The sequence below is a fragment of the Aythya fuligula genome, chromosome 29 (assembly GCF_009819795.1).
Source record: "Aythya fuligula isolate bAytFul2 chromosome 29, bAytFul2.pri, whole genome shotgun sequence".
NCBI classification, from domain to species: domain Eukaryota; kingdom Metazoa; phylum Chordata; class Aves; order Anseriformes; family Anatidae; genus Aythya; species Aythya fuligula.
Genome location: NC_045587.1, coordinates 1,052,811 through 1,072,997, shown reverse-complemented (window position 1 = coordinate 1,072,997; position 20,187 = coordinate 1,052,811). Strand labels below are relative to the sequence as shown.

The window sequence follows — 20,187 nt, the reverse complement described above, 5'->3', positions numbered from 1 at the left end:
GTGTCCTCATCCCGCCCCGGGGCTGGGGGTGCATCAGGTTTGGGGTTTTCTGAGGGATTTTTTGGGTTTATTTAAGGCGAGGCGCGGTTCTGAAGCGTTTTTGGTTTTTTTTTTAATCGGAGATAAGAGTAAACAATGGTATAAAACGGTAACAACTCAAGGAGTTTCCCACATTCTGCTCCTGCTCGGCGCGCAGGGCTGCCCGCTGCCCCCAAGTACCATCAAGTAAAAAAGAAGAAGCGAAGCCCACGGCCTGGCCACCTCGCCGGCCCAGTGATTTCCTCCACAGAATTGCAAAAAATCAGAGCAGCAACATTCACTTCTGGCTAGAAGTACAGACAAGCAGGACTGGAAACAGTTTGGGGAAAACTACGAGCAGCCCCCCAGCCCTGGACCACCCTCAGGTCCTAGCTTAGCTGACTCGAGCCAGTACATCTAGAAAAGTCTTCAAAACCATGTCTTGAAACAGAAAAAAAAAAAAAGAAAAATTAAGGCATGTATTGTGAGAGTTGACTTAGGGGCAGTAAGCAAACCCCCTCCCCCTTTTTGGAAGGCTGTAGGTAGGACTTCAGAGGGGCTTGCAGCACCAAAAGAGGCAGCAAATGCTGGCCTGGTCCCTCGTGACAGCAGAGATAACAAGCGAAAACCTCCTCCTCAGCCTACAGCACCCCACCACCAAGTCACAACAACGGTTTTGTTGTAGCACAATCCAATTCAAAGCGTGGCTGTAATCCAGAGCGCTTGCAGTAGGGCTGAGAAAAGTCTCTGCTACAGCCCGGGTAGCTCGGAGGTGGACCAGAAACCCACCCCTCGCGCCGTGCTCTGAGCAGCTTCTGGAGTGCATCGAGGAGCCGCAGGGAACAGTCACCGAGATGGCACCCGGCCCCTCCTGGGGGCAGCAGCCAGCCTCATCCAAACTCGTTTCCGCCTTGAGTTGATCCTAGTAAAAACCAGTTTGTCACATACAAACACACCTCTGCAAACATCAATGGGACTAAGATGGGGTACAACATGGCTTAAAATGGAATCTGTGGCTTTGGTTTTGCCCTAGTAATCGGCTTTCTCCCTTCTGTCGTGCAAAGCCTTTGCCTGGTCTGGATTGTGCCCATTTCAGATTTGCTGGAGGTTTTCTGGGGAAGGGGTATCTTGATTAAAGATCACTTGGGAATGTGGAGCTCAACACATCTAGATATTTAAAGACAAGTTCGTGTTTGCTCAAGGCCGACCCACAGCCTTACTCCTCTTCTGTCCACTGGCCACTCGCCACATGGCCGTTAACGCGGTTGGAGCCATTGCTCGAAGTGCTGAAAACTCCTTTTGTGCTGTTGGAAGTCACATCCTCCTCTTCAGAGCTGCTCTCTACATCACTGCGGTCATCTTTTGATACCTAAACAGTTCAAAAGAGATTGGGTAGTGGGAAGGGGAAGAGGGAAGTTGATAAATTCACAGGAAACAGCAGTAAAAAGGTTGCATTCATGTGATTAACCAGCCTTGCTCACTTACAATTACCTTCTATATTCCAGCCGTAGTAAATTCAAACTTACTAGGAAGAGCCTGTCTTCATGTACAGAAAGCAAGAAAGATGTTGGAAAGGGCAGTTGGGAGCTACGAGGTCCATTTTTCAAATACCCTGTCCATCTGTGGAAGCACTACGCATTTTCACTCACTAGATCAGAGGATGCTGTAGATCTCTGCCTGCTTTTGTCTTTGAAGAGCCTCATTTTAGATTGCTTAAAGGCTGCTTTTCCAAACAACAAGTGTGTTTTAAATTGAAAAAAATAAATCTCACACCTTTATAATCAGCAGGTATGATGACAAAATATACATATATCACTTCTAGAGAACACACTCTAGGGAGTGCCTTTGATATTTTACAAATTAACCAGCTATATTTATCACATCACTGTTTGCACAAAGCACCTCCCATTTTCACAGCTTGTGATTCACACATGAGATCCCATTTACGAGCAAAAGTGTGTTTGGACAGCAGGCTGTAGGAAAGAAACAACTACCTAATCCAGCAAAACACAGTTCAGGTACAGAAGGAGCATCTCAGCCAAGGTAATCTAGATTTGATCTACAGAGTTATGGTTTTAGTTAAAAGATGGGCTGCAAAGCCAGCTGAATTCCATTCGTACGTGGGATTTTGAACCTTTGGAAACCCCTCCAGGCACAGTTCTGGCCAGGGGTCGGGCACATGCCGCTGTTAGCTGCTCTCAGAGCACCACAGGAGGGCAGTGTACCAACACCGCAGAGCCAAGTGCACCAGAAGGTGACGGGAAGGGATCACAAGCCCGGCCCTAACTGCAAATAAGCACCTTGGTCGCTGGCTGGGAGCCAGAGCCATAAACGCACCGGTGCCGAGCTGTGGCTGCGTGAATGGCACATGCTTTACATACCCCAAGGCGGGCTCTCCACACTTCTGGCTGCAACTAATAGCCCTCATTTGCTTCAGATGCAAGCACTTTGTGGCTAGCATGTTTCCAGGCACTTCGGGACTTGATCCTACTCTGCTTGCTCTGAGTCAGGCTTACGGCTTTCAAACAGTACCAGCCAGGAAGTTTTTCAGCTCCAAGGAAGATGTGGCGGAAAGCCAGGTCAAGTTAATGATCTCCAGGATTGGTTCTGACAGGCCTGTTGGACGTACTGGCTTCTGTGTGTTGCCAAAACTTTTGGTATCTTTCCCCACTCTCCTATATTGGAAGTTCAAAGGGTGACAGGAAGGAAGCAGGAATCCCTCAGTATTTCTCCCCATTATCTGGGGGGCTAGTGACTGTTGTCATCCTTTTCACAAAAAAAGAAAAGAACTGCTTCTCTGCTGCCCTCTTTCACCCAGCAGATTGTTAATGAGCACTAAAGAGAGACATCGGAGTCTCTGTGGGCCTGCAGAAGCAGAAAGGTCAAAGTCATGCAGCCATCTGACAGCAGAAGAACAAACCACCACAGGACACTGCTTAGACCTCTGAGACCTTTGGAAAAAACCTGCATTTTGGCATACTGTCAAAGCCAGCACTGTACAAAACTGGGACATAAACATTTTAAGAGAAGGCACTACCCATCTGAAACCCCAAGACCATAACTTTGCGTTCAACTCGGCCTAGAAACAGACACAGATGTGTTTCAGTGTAGAAACAGAAGTACAGATCACACTTACATGCAAAGGATGAAACTGTCCAGCTCCAATCTGGCACAGAGGAAAAGGAGTGAGAAAAGAATGAAGAAGACAAAGCTTAGAGTCCTTTCTCTGGCTAGGTCACCTGGACAGGAGAGAAGCAAGGAAAGGAAAAAAGGTGTAGACCTCAGCTGTAGGAACAGCTGCACAGACAGAAAACAAGCCTTGCAGTAGCAGCTGCGGCAAACAGATGAAAAAAAAATCACATGCATGCTCTAAAATATGTCTTCCTCTGGTGATGAGCACCACAAACAGCTACAATACATTCTTCAAGGTCACGTGCCGTGTGTAAGGGCAACTAAGAAGTCAAACAAAATAAAGCAGAGCTATGAGAGAAACTCAGGTACACGATAAAAAAGGCATTTTGTGCTAGTAAATCAGTTATTGCACTCTGGTAGATGGAAGGAAGCAGCTTCTCCTGATGGGCTGGCCAAGTGCCAAATTAGTTCCCAGACTGGCTTTCCCTGTCTCGTGCCTCTTCAGCTGAAGTGCACCTTTTAAGCTCAGCAACTTAAGTTGCAGCCAAAAGTCAGCATTGTTTGCTCTCAGGGTACCATCTGCTGCCAGCAAGTTGCTGTAGTTTCACCCTCATTCTCCCTAAGACCCCAACACAATTAAAATTCGAATACGTAAGACTGAAACTAGGCTGCACCCCAGTAACAGCCAGCATACTCCCTGGAATTTCTGGTAACCCTTTCTCCTCTGCATGCTGCAGCTCAATGCCTGGCCATGCACTGGCAGCCAGAAGCCTTTGTCCTTGCTAACAAGCAGGAGATGCACAATCCTCATCGCAACCCAAAATGAGCTTTCTAATGCCTTACACTCTAAACAAAGCACTTAACAGATCTGTCATCACCATCATTATTACAACATCTCAGTGTTCTGGGTAATGGCATTATTTCCCTGTATGACCAGAGCAGAGAGGACAGCATCCTTGCCTTTGTATCTACCTGGCCCCTCAAGTTTGCAGAGCAACCAGGGTGAAAAAACAAATCAAAGTGCTCTTCTACAAAACATTTCTGATGCAATTACACTGAGAACTAGCACCAGCCCTCACTGAAGGGCTTGGTTTCTCAGGGTTCTTTCAGAGCTTACCGAAAGAGGACCCAAAACAGTCACCACCAGACTTACCTTGCCCCGCATGAGGGCCTTGTAGGCGGTGCGAATGATGAGATAGGACCAGATGATATGCAAGACCTGCAAGGTTACCAAAAGGCCATTGAAGAGCCACCATGAAGGATAGGGGCCAATCAACTCCCAGCTTTCAAAGAGGGTTGTGTTCAAAATCCTAGAAGAGATCCAGAAACACATTACAGATCAGTTGTGCTGGTAACATGGCTTCCAGCTCTAAATTAAGACGAGTGGCCAGCTGCACAACAGTTTGTATCATTTAAGCATCTGTTGCTTTGCTCCTGTCAGAGCAGCAATGCATCTAGTCTCCTGCCAGAGTTAGGAGACAGACTAAAGCTAATTAGAAACATTTGAACAGAGCAACAAACAGGAGAAGATGCGAACGTTCCGCAGTTTGGTTACACACACAGATCTGCTGCCAATTTCCTTCTCAACAGCATGAGCATTTGTAATAACTTTACAGGAAGTGATGTCAAGCTGCTCCGGCCATCAAAACAAGTGTTAACACATTCCTACTCGGGCCGTCTTCACCCATATTTAAAGATCACAGAAGAATTTTGTTCCCAGTAGGTCTGCCTCCCTGTGTGCTATTCCCTTCTCTCTTATTTTTTTATAGGTTTCTCCTGCCAAGCTGGAGGACTCGAAACTAGTTCACGGCCAAAGCATTGTGCTTCCTTTCATTGCTGCTTTGCTGTTCTCATCGCTGGGAGTTACTGCCAGTACTTCAGTAATTTAATAAACATTTTAGACTTTGTGAAGTAGAGACGTGTGGAGAGACCTTTAAAAATGCCATTAGTTTCACGTAGCTTTGAACACTTCGCAGGAAAAGAAAAACAAGCCTTTCAAAGAAGAACCCGAGCCCCACCCCCCCCCAAAACAGAGTCACAGAAACATCTACCTCCTAGCTGGCTTATCGGTGACTTACATGCAACTCCAGAGGTCTGTTGATGTTTTACACTACTAATTAGGGACGGGAATATACATGAAGTGAAGCAGCCTAAGGTTTGCAATACCCACTGCGAGCTTGCCAGATTTCTGCACGAAGTAGTGGAATTACATTACAGCCAGTGGAAAATACATTAAAGATTTACAGGACTGCTGAGCAATAGCATGATGCAAGAGCATCACCTTGTGACAGACAACAGCAAGAAAAACAACAACAACTACCTCATCTGTCACTGGAAGGAGACTGTGGAAACAAAGGGATTAAAGGCCCTTCCTTATGCAGATTTCTTTGATGCGTTTTCTGGGAAACAAGCAGGAGCTTTAATTGCAACCCTGATATCAAAACATAAATGAAGGACTGTTTCTGTCTGCCACTAATGTACACCAAAAGAATAGCCATGCAGGCTGTCCGTCGCTCAGGAAAGAAATGTATGCAGTAAAATCAAAATAAATTGAATAATAATCAACTATAACCACATTTTCAGCACACTCTTTCTACAGAAACAAGTGGCTAACACCAGAACTACCTCACCAAGCCTGCTGGAGCAAGAGGGAATCTCATTATACGATGATTAGCTATAAGCCATTTAGCCAGGGTTTTACCTCTCCAGAAACCTCAGACCTATTTTAGGCTCTACAGAGTCACGACTCAAGGGTAGGACAAAAGTGCCGTAAGAAATCAAAAGCGGCAATGATGACTAAGCCAGATACTCAGAAATTAATTTTACTTCAAGAGACCATGCCTCAACTGTAACTATTTCCAAAACTTCTCAAGTCAAGAGAAGCAAACAACCCTCTGAGTCGTTCAGATACCAGCTGACTCTGCTCCAGCTAATGAGCATTGTCATCACTTTGCAGTAAGAGGAGAGGGGCCAGCTGTGCGTTAAGATTCTAGTCGCTTTTCACACTCTCTCAACTGACTGTTGAGAGGTTTCTTCATATTTTTGATTGAAAGTACTGCTCCAAATGATACTTAGGTTGTCTGCAACTTCAGGCTGCCTTGAGGGGACAGGCTGTACTGCTTGCAAGAAGTCTAGGTACAAAGGCTTTGCTTAAGGGCTTGGAAGAACAAACAAGACCTTACACCTCAAGGTGCTTACCAAAAAGGATAAATGCCCAACCGTGTAACAATGAATACGACACCAAAGAGCATGAAGAAGGCATCACACAGACGCTGGTACTTGGCATAATTGGCTAGCTTTGCAGCCTAAAAAAGGAAAGAAACATGAGAGTGTTATTCCCTTCATGCAATCATGTAATTACCAGGCTGTAGAGCTCCAAAACCCTCAAGCCATCACATTTGTAAGGACTTAGGAACATTTAGGGATTATTCTCAGCAGTTATGAGGAAAAGCTGACAAGGCAGGATCAGCAACACAGGTTTTACGGCATATTTAATGCTGTTTTAGCAAGAACAGGAAAGTCAGCTTGCTCCCCTGAGACCACACTAGCGTTAGGTAAGGATCTGAAAGGAAACTCACCTCTAAGAGGAAATCGGATGCATCATGGAGACACAGCACCAGCGTTCCAACCCGCACCATATTATTCATGTAAGAGAATGTAATGAGTCCAATTGTAGCCAAGTGATGGACGAACATGATCAGGAAGTCCTGGAAACAGAAAAAAGAATTCAGAGCCTTTGGCTGTCAAACGAATACAGATGTTTAGAGCAGAGCCACCAAACTGACTAGCTGGGGTCAGAGGATTACTTCAGTTCAGTTCAGACTTGACTCCACTTCATGTAAAGCCCAGCTCATCACACAACATCTGTCATGATCGCTAGAGGTTCCAGAAAGGTCTCTCCCAGCACCTGTGCTTCTGTAAGGTTGTAATTCTGCACACAGAAGTACAGCAGTCTTTGGCACATACTCGCAAGATCAAGATACGGATGGCTGCAGAATCCTCTCAAAAGATTGATAGGACAACATATGGTCCTTATTTTTGGCTCCTTTTGGTTTTGCAGTCATATTGCCAGTCCTTTCAGCTCTTGGCACAAACCGTAAGCACGCTGCTGTTACTGTTGTCAGCATGTAAAAACCTGCCAGAGCATAGCAGGCATAGAACAGAAGATAATCCAACAGCAAGAGCTAGGCCACTCCAGTAAAAAAGTTTTCACAATGCACGTACATTACATTCAAGGCTGTGTTCCAGTTCAGTCCCCTGGGTACAACACTAACACACCACCTCAGTGTACCTTACCATGAGGAATGTAATACACAGAGCACAAAACTAAATATCACAAACAAATTATATCAGAGATGCTGTTAATCACACTCTTTCTGCATCTACTCTATATTTTGGAGCTAATATTCCAGTACAGGGAAGAAAGAAAAAAAAAAAAACAAAAAACAACAACTTATTTTTGAACAGTTAATACAAGAATCGGGATAGTTTGTTACTTTGCAGTTTGTATAACAGAAGCAATAAACTCTGATTTATTTTGAACTGTTTTCCAACAGCAACAATAAGCCAAATCCTAGAAGGCAATACAACGGAATTAGATTCCAGCAATCATGACCAGTCATCATTCTGCTACAGACACAGAAGAAAAATTACTTTCAAAAAAAGAATGCATTATCGCTTTAGTGTTTGCCATTTTCTCATCCTGCTCAGCAAGGTAATGCTTTGAGCATTTTATTTTCCTGCTTTCTTGCAAGCCTTCTAATTAAATCTTTTTTTTTTTTTTTTTTTTTTTCCCCTCTCTCTCAATGATTTGCTGACTGTTTATTAGGAGGTATTGACTGATTCTGTTCTTTCCCCTGGAAGGTGAAAGGGACTCTTGAGGCTACACCAGGTTGCATAGCAGGCTTGCTCCTCCCTTTCCCCCAGGACTGGGTAGTGATTACAGAAGGAGGTAGGCTACACAGAGATGTGAACAAGGAAGAAAATTCAGTTATTACTATGCTTCAGCTCTACGGGCCAAGCACACTCATGATTTTTGTTAGTCTTGTCTGTTTAGCAAAGTGGTTAGTGCAATTCTGGTTAATCTCACCTTCCGTTTAATGTCTGTAAACTGAGAAAACATGAGAGACCAATAGAAGGCCAGCTCCAAGATATAGTAATAATAAAGCCTGGATGTTAGAGGCTGGAAAACAAACAAACATAGCACAGTTAGAAGACAAAATACTTCAAAATTCACATTAAAATCCACTTTTTCCTTCCTTCCCATCCCACTCTGTTCCTTCAGAATGCTGAGGCGTAAGTTAAGAGATCCAGAATTAAGGTTTAGTAAAAACGAGCTGAAGCAACAGCCATCTTCCTCTAGGCTTATTCACACAAGCAAACATTTGTGTTTGACAGCAGAATCTTACTCTTTTTGAATAAAGTTCAATGTTTACAAATCATACTGCAGCCTCTTGGATTAGGAAAGCCAGGCACTGAACCAAACTGGTTGGCCTCTACACAATCATACTTGCTGCATAATTAAAATAACACTGTAAATAAGTTACTTTTAATAACCTCAGCAGCAAGTAAACACAAAATGAGTATGAACTAAGTCTGTTCCATCTGAGGAAACACTGCTCTTAACAAACCTAACCAGGATCTGAAGGGCAAATGCCATCTTTGTACCTACAGAAAGGGATGGCCACTCACTAACTAGAAAGCTTACCAGGTTGCAGCCTGTGCAGCATGCACAGAATGAGAAGCAGCCACATCTAACGAGTTTCAATTTGCTGTCATTAACAAAAATACGAACTGAAATCGTGAAGATCTGGATCCAGTAAGTGTTTACATCCTACCTGAAAAGGATAGTTGTACCAGCACTGTCGTGTGTCCCAGAACCAGGGTGCCTTAAAGGAAAAAGACAATTTCTTATTCTGCATTGTTTTGTTGTTGTTATCGTTTTTTAATTCACTGCCATCTAAGGCAATTGACCACTACAATTCTGTTTCACATAAATTGCATCTCCATTCTACCACCCAACCTAAGTTTATTGTAAAAACATCATAATGATTTAAAATATTCTTTGGGCACCCAAAGGCAAGCTACAATGCAATGGAAATTCAAAGAACAAGCATAAAGCTCTAATAATAATGACCCAAAGAGATGAATCTGTATCCCTGCAGGAAGGAAAGAGATTAGCAAGAAAATAAGCAGTTCTCCACACCAAGAAAGCAGGGCTGTCTTGTTCTGGTGTAACGCAACAAAGAGGTTTCTAATATTTCCATAATGACAGATTTGTTTACAACCAGGATCTCAAATAAGGGAACACAAAGATGACTATCACCACTAAACTCCCCTTGTTTTAAGCTAGGCGCAAGCACACAAGGAACGCTGGTAAGCAAACCCTGAAATTTCAGCAAGACAGCCAAAATCCAGTAGCACATCACACAGAAGAGTATGGAGGGAGAGGTGTGAAAAATCTACTCACCGTCCAGAGAAACCTGACTCCATAAAAAAATATACTTAAATAAAATGTAAATCTCCACCTAGAAAAAGAAGCAGAAAATGAAATGTATGAAATAGAAATAGCTTCTGGTTAACATTTGTAACAAAAATTGGAACAAACTGTGACAAAAACAATTCTGACACCTAAAAAGCATTCACCCACCAATCAGTAATCCTCCACTTGTAAACATTTTGTGCAAGGATAAACCTATTTAAGAGTTTTCAAACCAGACTAGTTTGTATCAACAGCCAAGTCCAGAGTGATCATGCATCTTTCATAACAAATCAATATAACAACAAGAAAAGTCATATTATCCAGAAGGTATCCTAATAACTGTATTTGTCCCTCTTACCTTGTGGCTTTAAGTAGACAAAACCATACTGGGGGGAAGAATTAATATGAAGAAAGTTACTGGAAAGGAAAGAAACCAGCACAGGAGAAATAAGTCAGGAAAAAATGTTCAGACGCTACTACGCTAACAGGGGTAACTATAAGCATTCAGAAGGAAACAAAGAACAAAAGAATGAATTGAAATGAAAAGAACAGGAATTCAAGAAGTGTCTGTATACCAAAGTACACACACCATTGTTCAAGCCATAAATACTGGGAAAAATACTGGTCTACAACGTAAGTGTGCAGACAGCAGACTTGTCTTCGGTATAATTACTGGAGTTGTGCACACGCATGTATGCACACACACCCCCTGAAGTGTTACTGTCTGCATTATGGACCTGGTGTGCTATGAAAAGCTGCTTATCGCAGACAGGAATGATTCCTGTACAGGTGTTCTGGGCTTTGGTGCACACATACAAAGTATTTGAGAAAAATCAATCCTAAAAAGCCCTCCTAATGTCTTGCAATTGCCTATATGAGTATTTATCTTCCACCAGCCAACCCCAAGACACTAGTTTAAGTTAGCAGCTGACAATTTCAGTTAGAAAAGAGAACATACAGCTGGAGCTTTAAGATGAAGGCACATCTTGGCCTCTGCACAAACATACATGCTCTCACAAAATTTAGTGAGGGTGGTGGGTTTGTCCTGGTTCCTCCGATGACGAAACCAGCGCTGGATCTTTCGAACATCCCAGTCTAGCTGCTTTGACAAGCCTTCTAACCTTTTTCCATCTGGAGACTGAAGGAAAACGAAACAAGTGTCATTTCTCCTACTTCTCAATCTGTGTGCAGTCTGAAAACCCTTCTGTACTATGACAGACACGATGCACAGAGAAAAAAAACACACTACAAAGGCACTACATATGGACTATTACATTTTAAAAGCAAGAACCTGTTGCCACAAATTTTCATTCAAGTTTAACCATCAAAAGCCACTAATGACTTAATTATTCAGAACACTTCTGGTTTAACATTTCCTCATCTATTTCGTCATTTGACAGCACGTTACTACACAGAATGCAATTGTTCTGTTTCTTAATTTGGGAGGAGGAGCAACTTTTAAAATGTCCTGCCCTACCTGTTAAAACTTGCACATCAACTCGACCTGTCCAGAATTCAGAGAGATCAAAGCTGAATACATTTAAGGGTTGTTACTCACTGTGGAGTTTAGGGAAACTTTAAAGTAAAAATTTGGGTTTAACACATCAGATATGAATATATTCAAAAAGAGCATCATGGAGATGGCATTATTTCCATTATCACTTTTAAATTTATGAATAAAATTAAGCTTGACAACAGAAATAACTGCACGATAAAGAATGCATCACTGTTCTCCGACTGGAAACTCTACTGGCAGTTTATTTGTTTGAACAATGACATAAATGGATTTATAAGAGCAAAGTGAACAAAACCTGATAACTACCTCTAAAATGGCCCAGTGGTGAGATAAGCCACGTTAGTTTCAGACCAGTGTCCTTTTAACAAGCTCTGCCAGGGAGCTCTTACAACTGAAAGATGATAAACACATTTTACCACTCGAGTTATATACAAACCCCAAAAGCTATGCAGAACGCTCATTTAATAAAGAGTCACCAGACTGTTGAACTGAAAAGCAGAATAATCTGTCAGCTGATGTTCAGTACTGAAACCACAACTTTCTTGTAATTCCATCGCTGCCAGACCTCTTGCCTCTGTACTAGGCTCAGGTTCAGGCTGCCTGACACTTGTGCAGTGGAAGCAAACCTGCCTCAAAGGAGAACAGGCAGAGCTCCCGTTTCAGAACAGCACTGACATCTTTCCCCTCATCAGTGGCATCAGTGCCACCCTACATTCCGATCCTCCAGATCTCAACAGCACAGAAAGCATACTGGTACAGTTAAATGCAGCTCTGTTTTCATAAGCTAGATAAATTTTGCACAGCATGCATCCCCATGGGTTTCCTGAACATTAATTTCAAGGACATCCCCTACATAAAAGTCCTCCCCACAAATGGCATCAAATTATAGGGGCCTTTCAGTTCACATGTCATCCCAAATACTTCAGAACTTTAATGTTCCCACGAGGCAAGTTTTGCTAAGGTTTTTATAGAATTTCCCTTCCATTCACTGAGCGCTTTATCTGCTGCACTCGAAATGAAGTTCAGCATCACCAAATGAGAACATAAAACCTTCCATTTTACTATCTTTAATGAAAATCTATCACACCATCTGGGTTGATTTAACCGTCAATACTCAATAGAGTACAGACAGCACGCAATTCTGTCGTTCCGAAGGGAAAGAGCGCTGTCAGCTCAAGTGAGAGAAAAGACCTGAAGCTGATAACAACAGAAATACCTACTGTCAACATCCAACAGCCTGCCATTTGGCAGGGCATGCTTCTATTGACTGAATGGCTTTGCTTGTGGAAGGGACTTCCACTGCGACAGCTGCTGAGCAATCGCAGAGGAGGCAAAAGGAAGATGGAGGCACTCACACGGCTGGCCACCAGATCTCCAGGGAGCAGCTCTTTTCCAATAGAAAGTGAAAGATGCTAGGGAATTCCTTGTTCAACCAACAGTTGTCACCCGTTCCCTTAGTTACAATTTGGACAAAGGGAACTAAAGGAAGAAGCCTCTTCTTAAAAGGCAACAACTTTGATTCAAAAAAGATTCCTCTGTGTGCAAAAGCTCAGGTCAGCCATAAAGAGAATTTACGTTCCTACGAGAAGATCTCAAAGTAAAATAAAGAGCACACTTGTGCATGCACAGTGTGAAATGCACTCTTCACACTAGAGAAGTGGAAGACAAAAAATATCAACATTCATTCCTACAGGCCTCCATTTCCAGCAGAATTCGCAGTGTGACTCACCTTAGTGATGGATGTAAACACTTTCTCTAAAATTGCATTAGGCTGAGCTCTGTGAGGTCCACTGTCTTGAATGCCAAGGTTTATGGCACAGGGCTTGGCAATAAATCTGAAAGAGTTCCAAACAAAGAGCCACATTAGAACAAGGCGTTAGTTCCCCTCCTCTGCCTAAATCACAACAACCCCAACTCGTCACAAATTGCAAAACCTATTGAAAAACCTTTTGAAGATCTTCACTCATGTTGCTCAAAGGAACTTCACAGGTAAAGAAACATTTTTTATTAGTCCACCTGGGAATTGTAGACAGCACATACCGTACGCACACCTAAAATGAAAAGTTAAATCTTAAGGCCCTTGGCTTGCAGGATCAGGATGCAGGATATATTAGCTCAGAAATAAATAATAGACACTGATGGGAGATCCCTGCAAACTACTAGAGCCCCCAAAGCACCACAAACAAAATGCCTTATTTCCAAAATGCTTCCTGGTGTCGCATAGCTCAGAAAAAAAGGGAAGTTCGAGTGACATGGTTCCTAAAAGACACAGCCGCAGTTCTATTTTTCCCCAAGAGGACAAAAAAAAAAAATAAAAATAAATGGTTTATTTCCTTAGGGAGAATGGGGAAGATGTACCAAGTCTCTCAGTCCAAGAGCCAAGATCTCAACATCTCAGTCCTGCATGCACCATGTTTTCTCAAAGCTGATCTAGCACTTTGTGAATTTTATAGCACAGACACTCCGAAAACAAGATGCAACTGAAGTGAAAATACATGCCTTCAAAAATAAGTAGGTTTCGCTGTACCTTTGTGTCAAGTTGGCCAAGGGATGCTATGGAAAACGCGTGTGTTACCTGAAAATGTGACCTGTATTCCCTCCTGTTGGTGGGGCAAGAGCTTTCAAGGAACAGCAAATTCAAGAAAAACATCAATTACTTTGAGAGCACGTCAAAAAACCTGTTTCTCAAAAACAATTTTGAAAAGGACCCAATATTTGCATCATTAAATCGACCTTGCTTCAAAACAGAGGTTGATTCAGAGACAACTTTATTACACATATGTATTCCATTTAGAAGGCTTGGAGTGCCATTAAGCAGAAAGCGCTGCTTTTTCCAGCCATTAAATCTGTTGCCATTTCTCCCTGTGCTTAAAAGAAGAGATTAAAATTCAGCAGGATCATTACTCTAAGTGTTCCAACCGCAATCTTTCTTGGGAGTGCATTGTTAATATTCCAGTAACACATAGCTTTGACTGGATCTAAGAACAGACACAGGTTCTAGGGCTTTCCCCTTGAGAAACTGTGGATCAGCTCATGAGTAATCCTAAAGGCACTCCTCTGCTTTCAGAAAACGCTAAACAAGTACCAGGCACCACAGCACCAGGTTTCGCCGTCCTGCCCTGTTTCTTCATACGTCCTGTTCGTTTCAACAGTTGCAGCTAAAAGAGAAAAAAAAAAAAAAAAAAAAACACAAAAAGAAAAAAGGAAAGGGTGATTTCCTTTCAGCTTGGCTCTTCCCTGCTCTAAAGGCTCACTGCTTCCTCTCCAATCCAGCCCACCAGCCAGCAATCATCTTAGGATGTTATAAAACAGTTGGCTGGACCTTCATAAAAGCGCCCATCTCCATACTTTGCTTTCCTGCAGGATACACCATGACAACAGCAAAGGAGCACATGTGTGCAGTCACAGCATGCCAGATCAATACCTTTATTTCATTTGCTGGAACACGGCGTTTGCAGCTCCATAAAGACAAAAAATCTCAATCTGGCCTGATGATACTCAGGCTGGGAAAAGTTTCCTCGTATGTGAGAGAAAACCTGGAAATCTGCACATTCAATACATTTATTATTCAGGAGACTCTGCTTAAAAGCCAAGAGGAGAATGAATGGTTAAGAAAGCTCACATGATGCACAGAATGTGGCTTTATCTTAGACTTCAAATCCTGAAGCATCAAAGAAAGAAGAAAGAACATCTCCTTAGATATAGAAATGAGTGGAAATAATTCACTTTAGGACCTAACGCTTACCAAAAAGAAAAAGCAATCAACCAAACAAAAAAAACTCTGCCAAAAAGTATTCCTGAGTTATGAGCTTCCTTCACTAGAAGGCTTTGGGAAAAAATACAGATGTTTCCAGAAATCAGGAAAAAAAAAATCATCGAAAGTACACTACAGGCTACAGATACTGCGCAGGACTCGAGGAACTCAGTGAAGCCTGCAGGTGAGCACAGAGCAGAACAAAACCCCCACCAACACTTCTGGGTGCACAGAAGCAAGCAGACATCAAGGCAAGCGCACAGGACACGCCACACTAAGGGAGGGAGTTCCAACACGGTGATGTGCCTTTAGGGCTGAGCTAAGGTGGCTGTGGTGTTTTACATTTTTGGCCCCAAAATAGGTTTTCAGACGTGCAATTTTTGCAGTGTATCTCATAGAAAAAATATAAAACACAACTGCACAGCAATAGTAGTTAAGCACTAAAAAACACTGCCCAAATTGTAGAATTCCCATTCTTTCCAGAATTCCCATTCTTGGGGATATTCAAAACTGAAGAGCACCACGAGCAGCCTGACCTAGAACACTGTCGTGCTTTGAGGAAAGGACTGCAAAGGTGACCAAGAAGTCCCTTCCAATCTAAATTACTTTATGATACCATAGAAAATACTGCAGCAACTATTCCCAAGGTCAAGATCCTACCACACCCTCGCCACAAGGAGTTATCATCATTTCACTACTTTTATTAGGCTTTTCGGAACACGTACCTGCGCATTGATGTAAGCCGTGCCTACCAACCTATCTGTTTCACCCTGCTTTTTAAGACGAACTGATTTTGAAACCAACACCAGTTTTCTAGCACGCAGACTCACGCATAACAAGCACTTCTTGGGCATGTTGTACTTGACAAATCCAGCCTCAGAATCCTCCTTTGTGGAACAGTTTGGTTTGTCTGGTAAATCCCTACTACAATTCTGAAAAGGAAGAACAATCTCCTAAATAATAAGATTTATAAAGTAGGCACATCCTGCAGCTAATGCACTCAAGAGTTCATCTCTTTATAGTCTCTCAGTTTCGCTGTGTTAAGATTAAACCTCACTTAAACTGTACCAAATTTTCCAGACAGCACTGACAAAACAACAGCTAAAACCACTTTATTTTTTCCCCTACCAGAACGAGCACAAGCAGCATATCCTTCCTCAGACACAGAGAGTGACAAGAATACCTATACGTGAAAATGAACTCTGGTGTAAACACTAACACCTCGTATGAACGTCAGGCTTTGTGTTTTCCCAGATACCTGGGAACTATTTTGTGCCTGCAGTGGGACAAGATGCATAGGAAGAAGTCACAGCAATCACAACAAAAAAAATAAGCCACACAAATCTGTACGCAGAAGTATTTCTTTATCTTGCCTGCCCAAAAATCCACCTTCAGCCAAGTCAGGACCTTACCTCACCCTGCAAGTCTTGGCTCATCCCTACAGTCAGGTTTTGAGTACACACCATTCCCATGTAGAGCCAGCCCAATGAGTATTTTGCCATCATCGTGATGCAAAGGGTAATTTACAGCAGCATTTGCCAACAGAGAAACATGTGCCAGTGTAACAAGTGTCAGTGTAACAAAAGCACTTCCTCACACTGAAGATCTATGGCAAACAGACAAAAGAGAAATGAAGAGAGGAGCTAAAATTAAAGAAATACAGACATTTATAATTCAAGTTCTGAGTCATCAAGTCCGATTGCCAATTGTGTGTCAAGGAAACCATTTGACTTAATCATCCCCAAGGCCAGAATTGGGGTATCTGCACAAGGGGATTTTATTAGACAGAACTGAACTTCTGACATCTTCAAGGTGGCAGGAGAAAGAAGAAAGCACTTCCTGAAAAATGTGGTCTTTGTAAATAAACACGCTAGAAACAACCTTGCATTTTGCTTCATGATCTGCTTTCACCGGGATACCACCACGGAGACAGCGCTGACACTGTTAAAGGAAAGGAACAAACCCTCTCAGGAAGCAGCCTGTGGTCTCCAGGCTCTATTGTGCAGGAGGAGTACTTAATTATCCATTTGAGTCCTTCCTAAACCAACACTGCAAAAGAAATTTCACATACCAGGGCACAGTGCAGACATTATCTGGATAAAATAATTGTTAGCAGGAAGATTTTGGTATTAGGTGCAGTGGGATGCGCTGTAGCTCTCTGAATCTCTCTTAATCCAGAGAAAAGAAACATTTGCACTTCTTCCCCAAGGTAAGACACCTGGACTGAAATGGGAAGCGAGGAGACCTTCCTGCAATGCTCCTTCCAGGGGTAGCATCCTGTCTCCCAGCTTCCTTGCCTTGTCTGCTGGCAACTGCATACATCTGGCCAAGACGAGCAGCAGGGTGCAAAGCTAAGATGAGGTTTTGGCACTGCCACGTATCTGGGTGTTCCTGGGCCCTCTGCACTGGTTTGAGCTGAGAGCAGCTTTCTGAAGTACTTGGAAGATCAGATGGAGAGGGAGGGAAATAAAAAGATGCTCAAACTTCTCTCCTACTCTGCTTACCCGCCTTACATTCTTCTCTACAGTTCTCCTGTCTTTTTACTTAGTCCCAGTTCCCTCCTGTTGCTTAACTTCTGAAAGCTGAGAAAAAAAAGTACTCTTCTTACAGAAACCTTGCAAAATAACACCAACTCAATCCCTAATTGCTTTAATCCTACAGCCCTTTCCACACTTAGAAATACTTCCCCTCTTTTCTTGCAGAAAGTTAAGACGAAACCAACCTTTGAAAAACTATTTGAACAGGTACCCGAGGTGTTTTAGCTGGCTGCACCTAACGGTTCTGTTAAGCAAGCTGCTTTCCTAATTAGCCTGTCACCCACAGAGCCTGCCCTGGGTACGGCTATAGGAGATATCCATCATGCAAAGGATAAACTCCTGCCTCAGGGGAGAGTTAATACACGCTTATGGATATTCAAGTGGATGGGAAGCGCGGCGTTACACCTGCTCTCGGGCAGCTACGCTGATCTGCACGCGCTTCCGTCCCGCAGGGGGGGACCCACAACTTGTTTAATGATACACCAGGCCATGTGAACGAGCCCAATTTCCTCATCCAGGAACTGGGACGGAAAGTACGCAGCGGGCAGAGCCCAGGAACGCCAGCAAGCCAAGCTGGGCAGGAGCAAAAAGAAATCAACCCAGCTCCTGGGGCTCTCCTCCTCGCCTCACCTCCGCCTCCAGCACCTGAGGAGCCTCTGGGGTCCCAAAATCATTAGATAAGGGAGCCGTGAGGGGGTTCTGAGTGCCCTGACAGCCCCAAGGGTGGGTTTTGCTGTTCCTTTTCCACACAAAAAGATAAAAAAAGAAAGCAGGGGGGTGCCTGGAGGCCTCACAGCTGCCTGAGGGGCGAGGGGGGGGCCCTGAGCCCGGTTATCACGGGGGGAGGGCTGAGCCCCGCTGCCCCCGGGGCCTCGAGGCCCGTTGCTAACGGGTCCCGAGGCAGAAGCGGGAGGCCTGAGGGGAGGACCGGAGGGGTGTGAGGGGGAGGGGGGGGAACCAGGGCTCACCTCTCGAACAGCAACCGCACGGCGAAGATACCGAGCGCCAACGGGAAGGCGGACAGGACGTGGCCGGCTCGCGGGTACTGCAGCCCGCTGCCCGGTGGACCCGCTTCCCCGGCCAGGTCCGCCCACGTCACGTTGTGGGGCAGCCAAAACCGCTCGTTCCAGAACCAGGCCCGCAGCGCCGCCGCCGCGGCCGCCGCCATTTTCCGCCGCCGCCGCCTCCTCCTCCCCCCGCCCCCCTCCGCCGCCGCCGCCGCCGCCGCCGCCACAGCCACAGCCGCGGCCGCCAGGGGGCGGGGCCTGTCCGCCTCCTAAGCCCCGCCCTCCCCTCCCTCGAACATGGCGCGCGTGCGCGGTGCCGCCCAGCCCCGCCCCCGCCGCGGACCGTTAGGCGCCCGCTGAGGAGAATGGGCGGGAACGGCCCCCCCCCACCGCCCCCCCGCGGCCCGAGGTGGGGCGAAGGGGAAAAAAAAAAAACTCGGGAAAAGTCCCGAGGTGAGGCTGAGGCACAAGGTTCCTCTCAGAGGGCCTCGGGCTCTGCCTCGGGGAGGGGTTGGGTGAGGCAGGAGCTGAGGCAGCCGCTGTGGGATCAAATGGCGGTGGATAACCACCCCCCTCGATAACCTCCCCTTCCATAAAACCCACTCTATCAATCCCACCTCCCCATAAATCCCCCCTCCATGAATCCCCGACAAAAAAAAAAGCCGACAAAAAGCTCCCTTGACTCGACAAAAGCCCCTTTCAACCAACCCCCAGATAACCCCCCTCACTAAGACTCCCAAATAACCCCCACACACACCTCAGTAAACCCCTGAGGGCAAAATTCCTCTCACAGGCTCACAGCCCGCTTCACTCACCTCAAAATCAAGCTCCAAGGCAGCATTGTGCGATTTCTCACACGAACAGCTCATGGTAAGGTACCATAGATTACTTTTACTAATAACACCCATGTGGTTCAAAATTTAAGCACAAAATGGGTGTGATTTCTCACATGAAGAGTTCATGGTAAGGTACCATGGACTAGTTTTACTAATAACACCCACGCGCTTAAACATTTAAGCACAAAACACGGAGCCAGAGGTATGCTTGTTACCAAAGTTTAAGATAATAGTAATAGTTTTCAGAACTTTCAGAAAATTCCTCATAGTTTTCAGCTTGACAGCCTTGGGGCGGGGGTTACCAAGTAATGCAACCCAGCCTCTAGGTCAGCTTTTTAATTAGGTTCTCAAATTCTCCGTGAAGGCGGACAGCATCAGCTTCCTTCCCCATTGCAGCAAATGATCCATCTTTCCTATAATAGCCCTTTTGGCATCCATCCAGTCGAAAGCAAATTAAATGGCCCATTAAGCACTCAAATGCTATGATAATTAATAGATTCAAGGACAGACTAGTTCATAATATGTTCACTTTTTTCCAGTGGAACAACTTTATTTAAACGTACCAGTAGCACTAATTTCTCCACGAACATGTTTAGCCTGGCTGAGCGAGCAGTAAGCATCCTTATAGCTCAAGGACTCACAGATGCCTCAGATTTAACGAGAATTAGGGATGTATAACAGCAAAGTCTCTGGGAACTGCAGCCAGTGTACCTTTAGTATCACGTAACTGGGGCTGCATTGTAAAATTCAATTGTGTCTCCTAAGAAACAAGTAGTAGGCATATCCAATAAATCTGAGCCCATGACAAATAGCTTCCAGGCAGAAAGATCTCCACTTGCTTAGTAATTTGAGGAGGCAATCTGATACCAAGTGGATTTCGTTAGAAAAAGATAAGGATTTAGAGGT

General features: G+C 44.3%; 1 protein-coding gene across 1 annotated transcript; it reads right to left on the bottom strand.

The window, feature by feature from the left end:
* Window positions 1–90: 90 nt before the first annotated feature.
* On the bottom strand, window positions 91–19,314 carry CERS5 (ceramide synthase 5). Its single transcript, XM_032204698.1, has 11 exons — window positions 19,261–19,314; window positions 18,407–18,612; window positions 12,877–12,982; window positions 10,639–10,769; window positions 9,620–9,677; window positions 8,988–9,038; window positions 8,240–8,332; window positions 6,729–6,857; window positions 6,349–6,455; window positions 4,304–4,460; window positions 91–1,387 (listed from the first exon to the last, which is right to left on the bottom strand). Exons 1-11 carry the CDS (start codon window positions 19,312–19,314, stop codon window positions 1,235–1,237), a joined length of 1,245 nt encoding a protein of 414 aa, XP_032060589.1. The 3' UTR covers window positions 91–1,234.
* Between the last annotated feature and the right edge of the window lie 873 nt (window positions 19,315–20,187).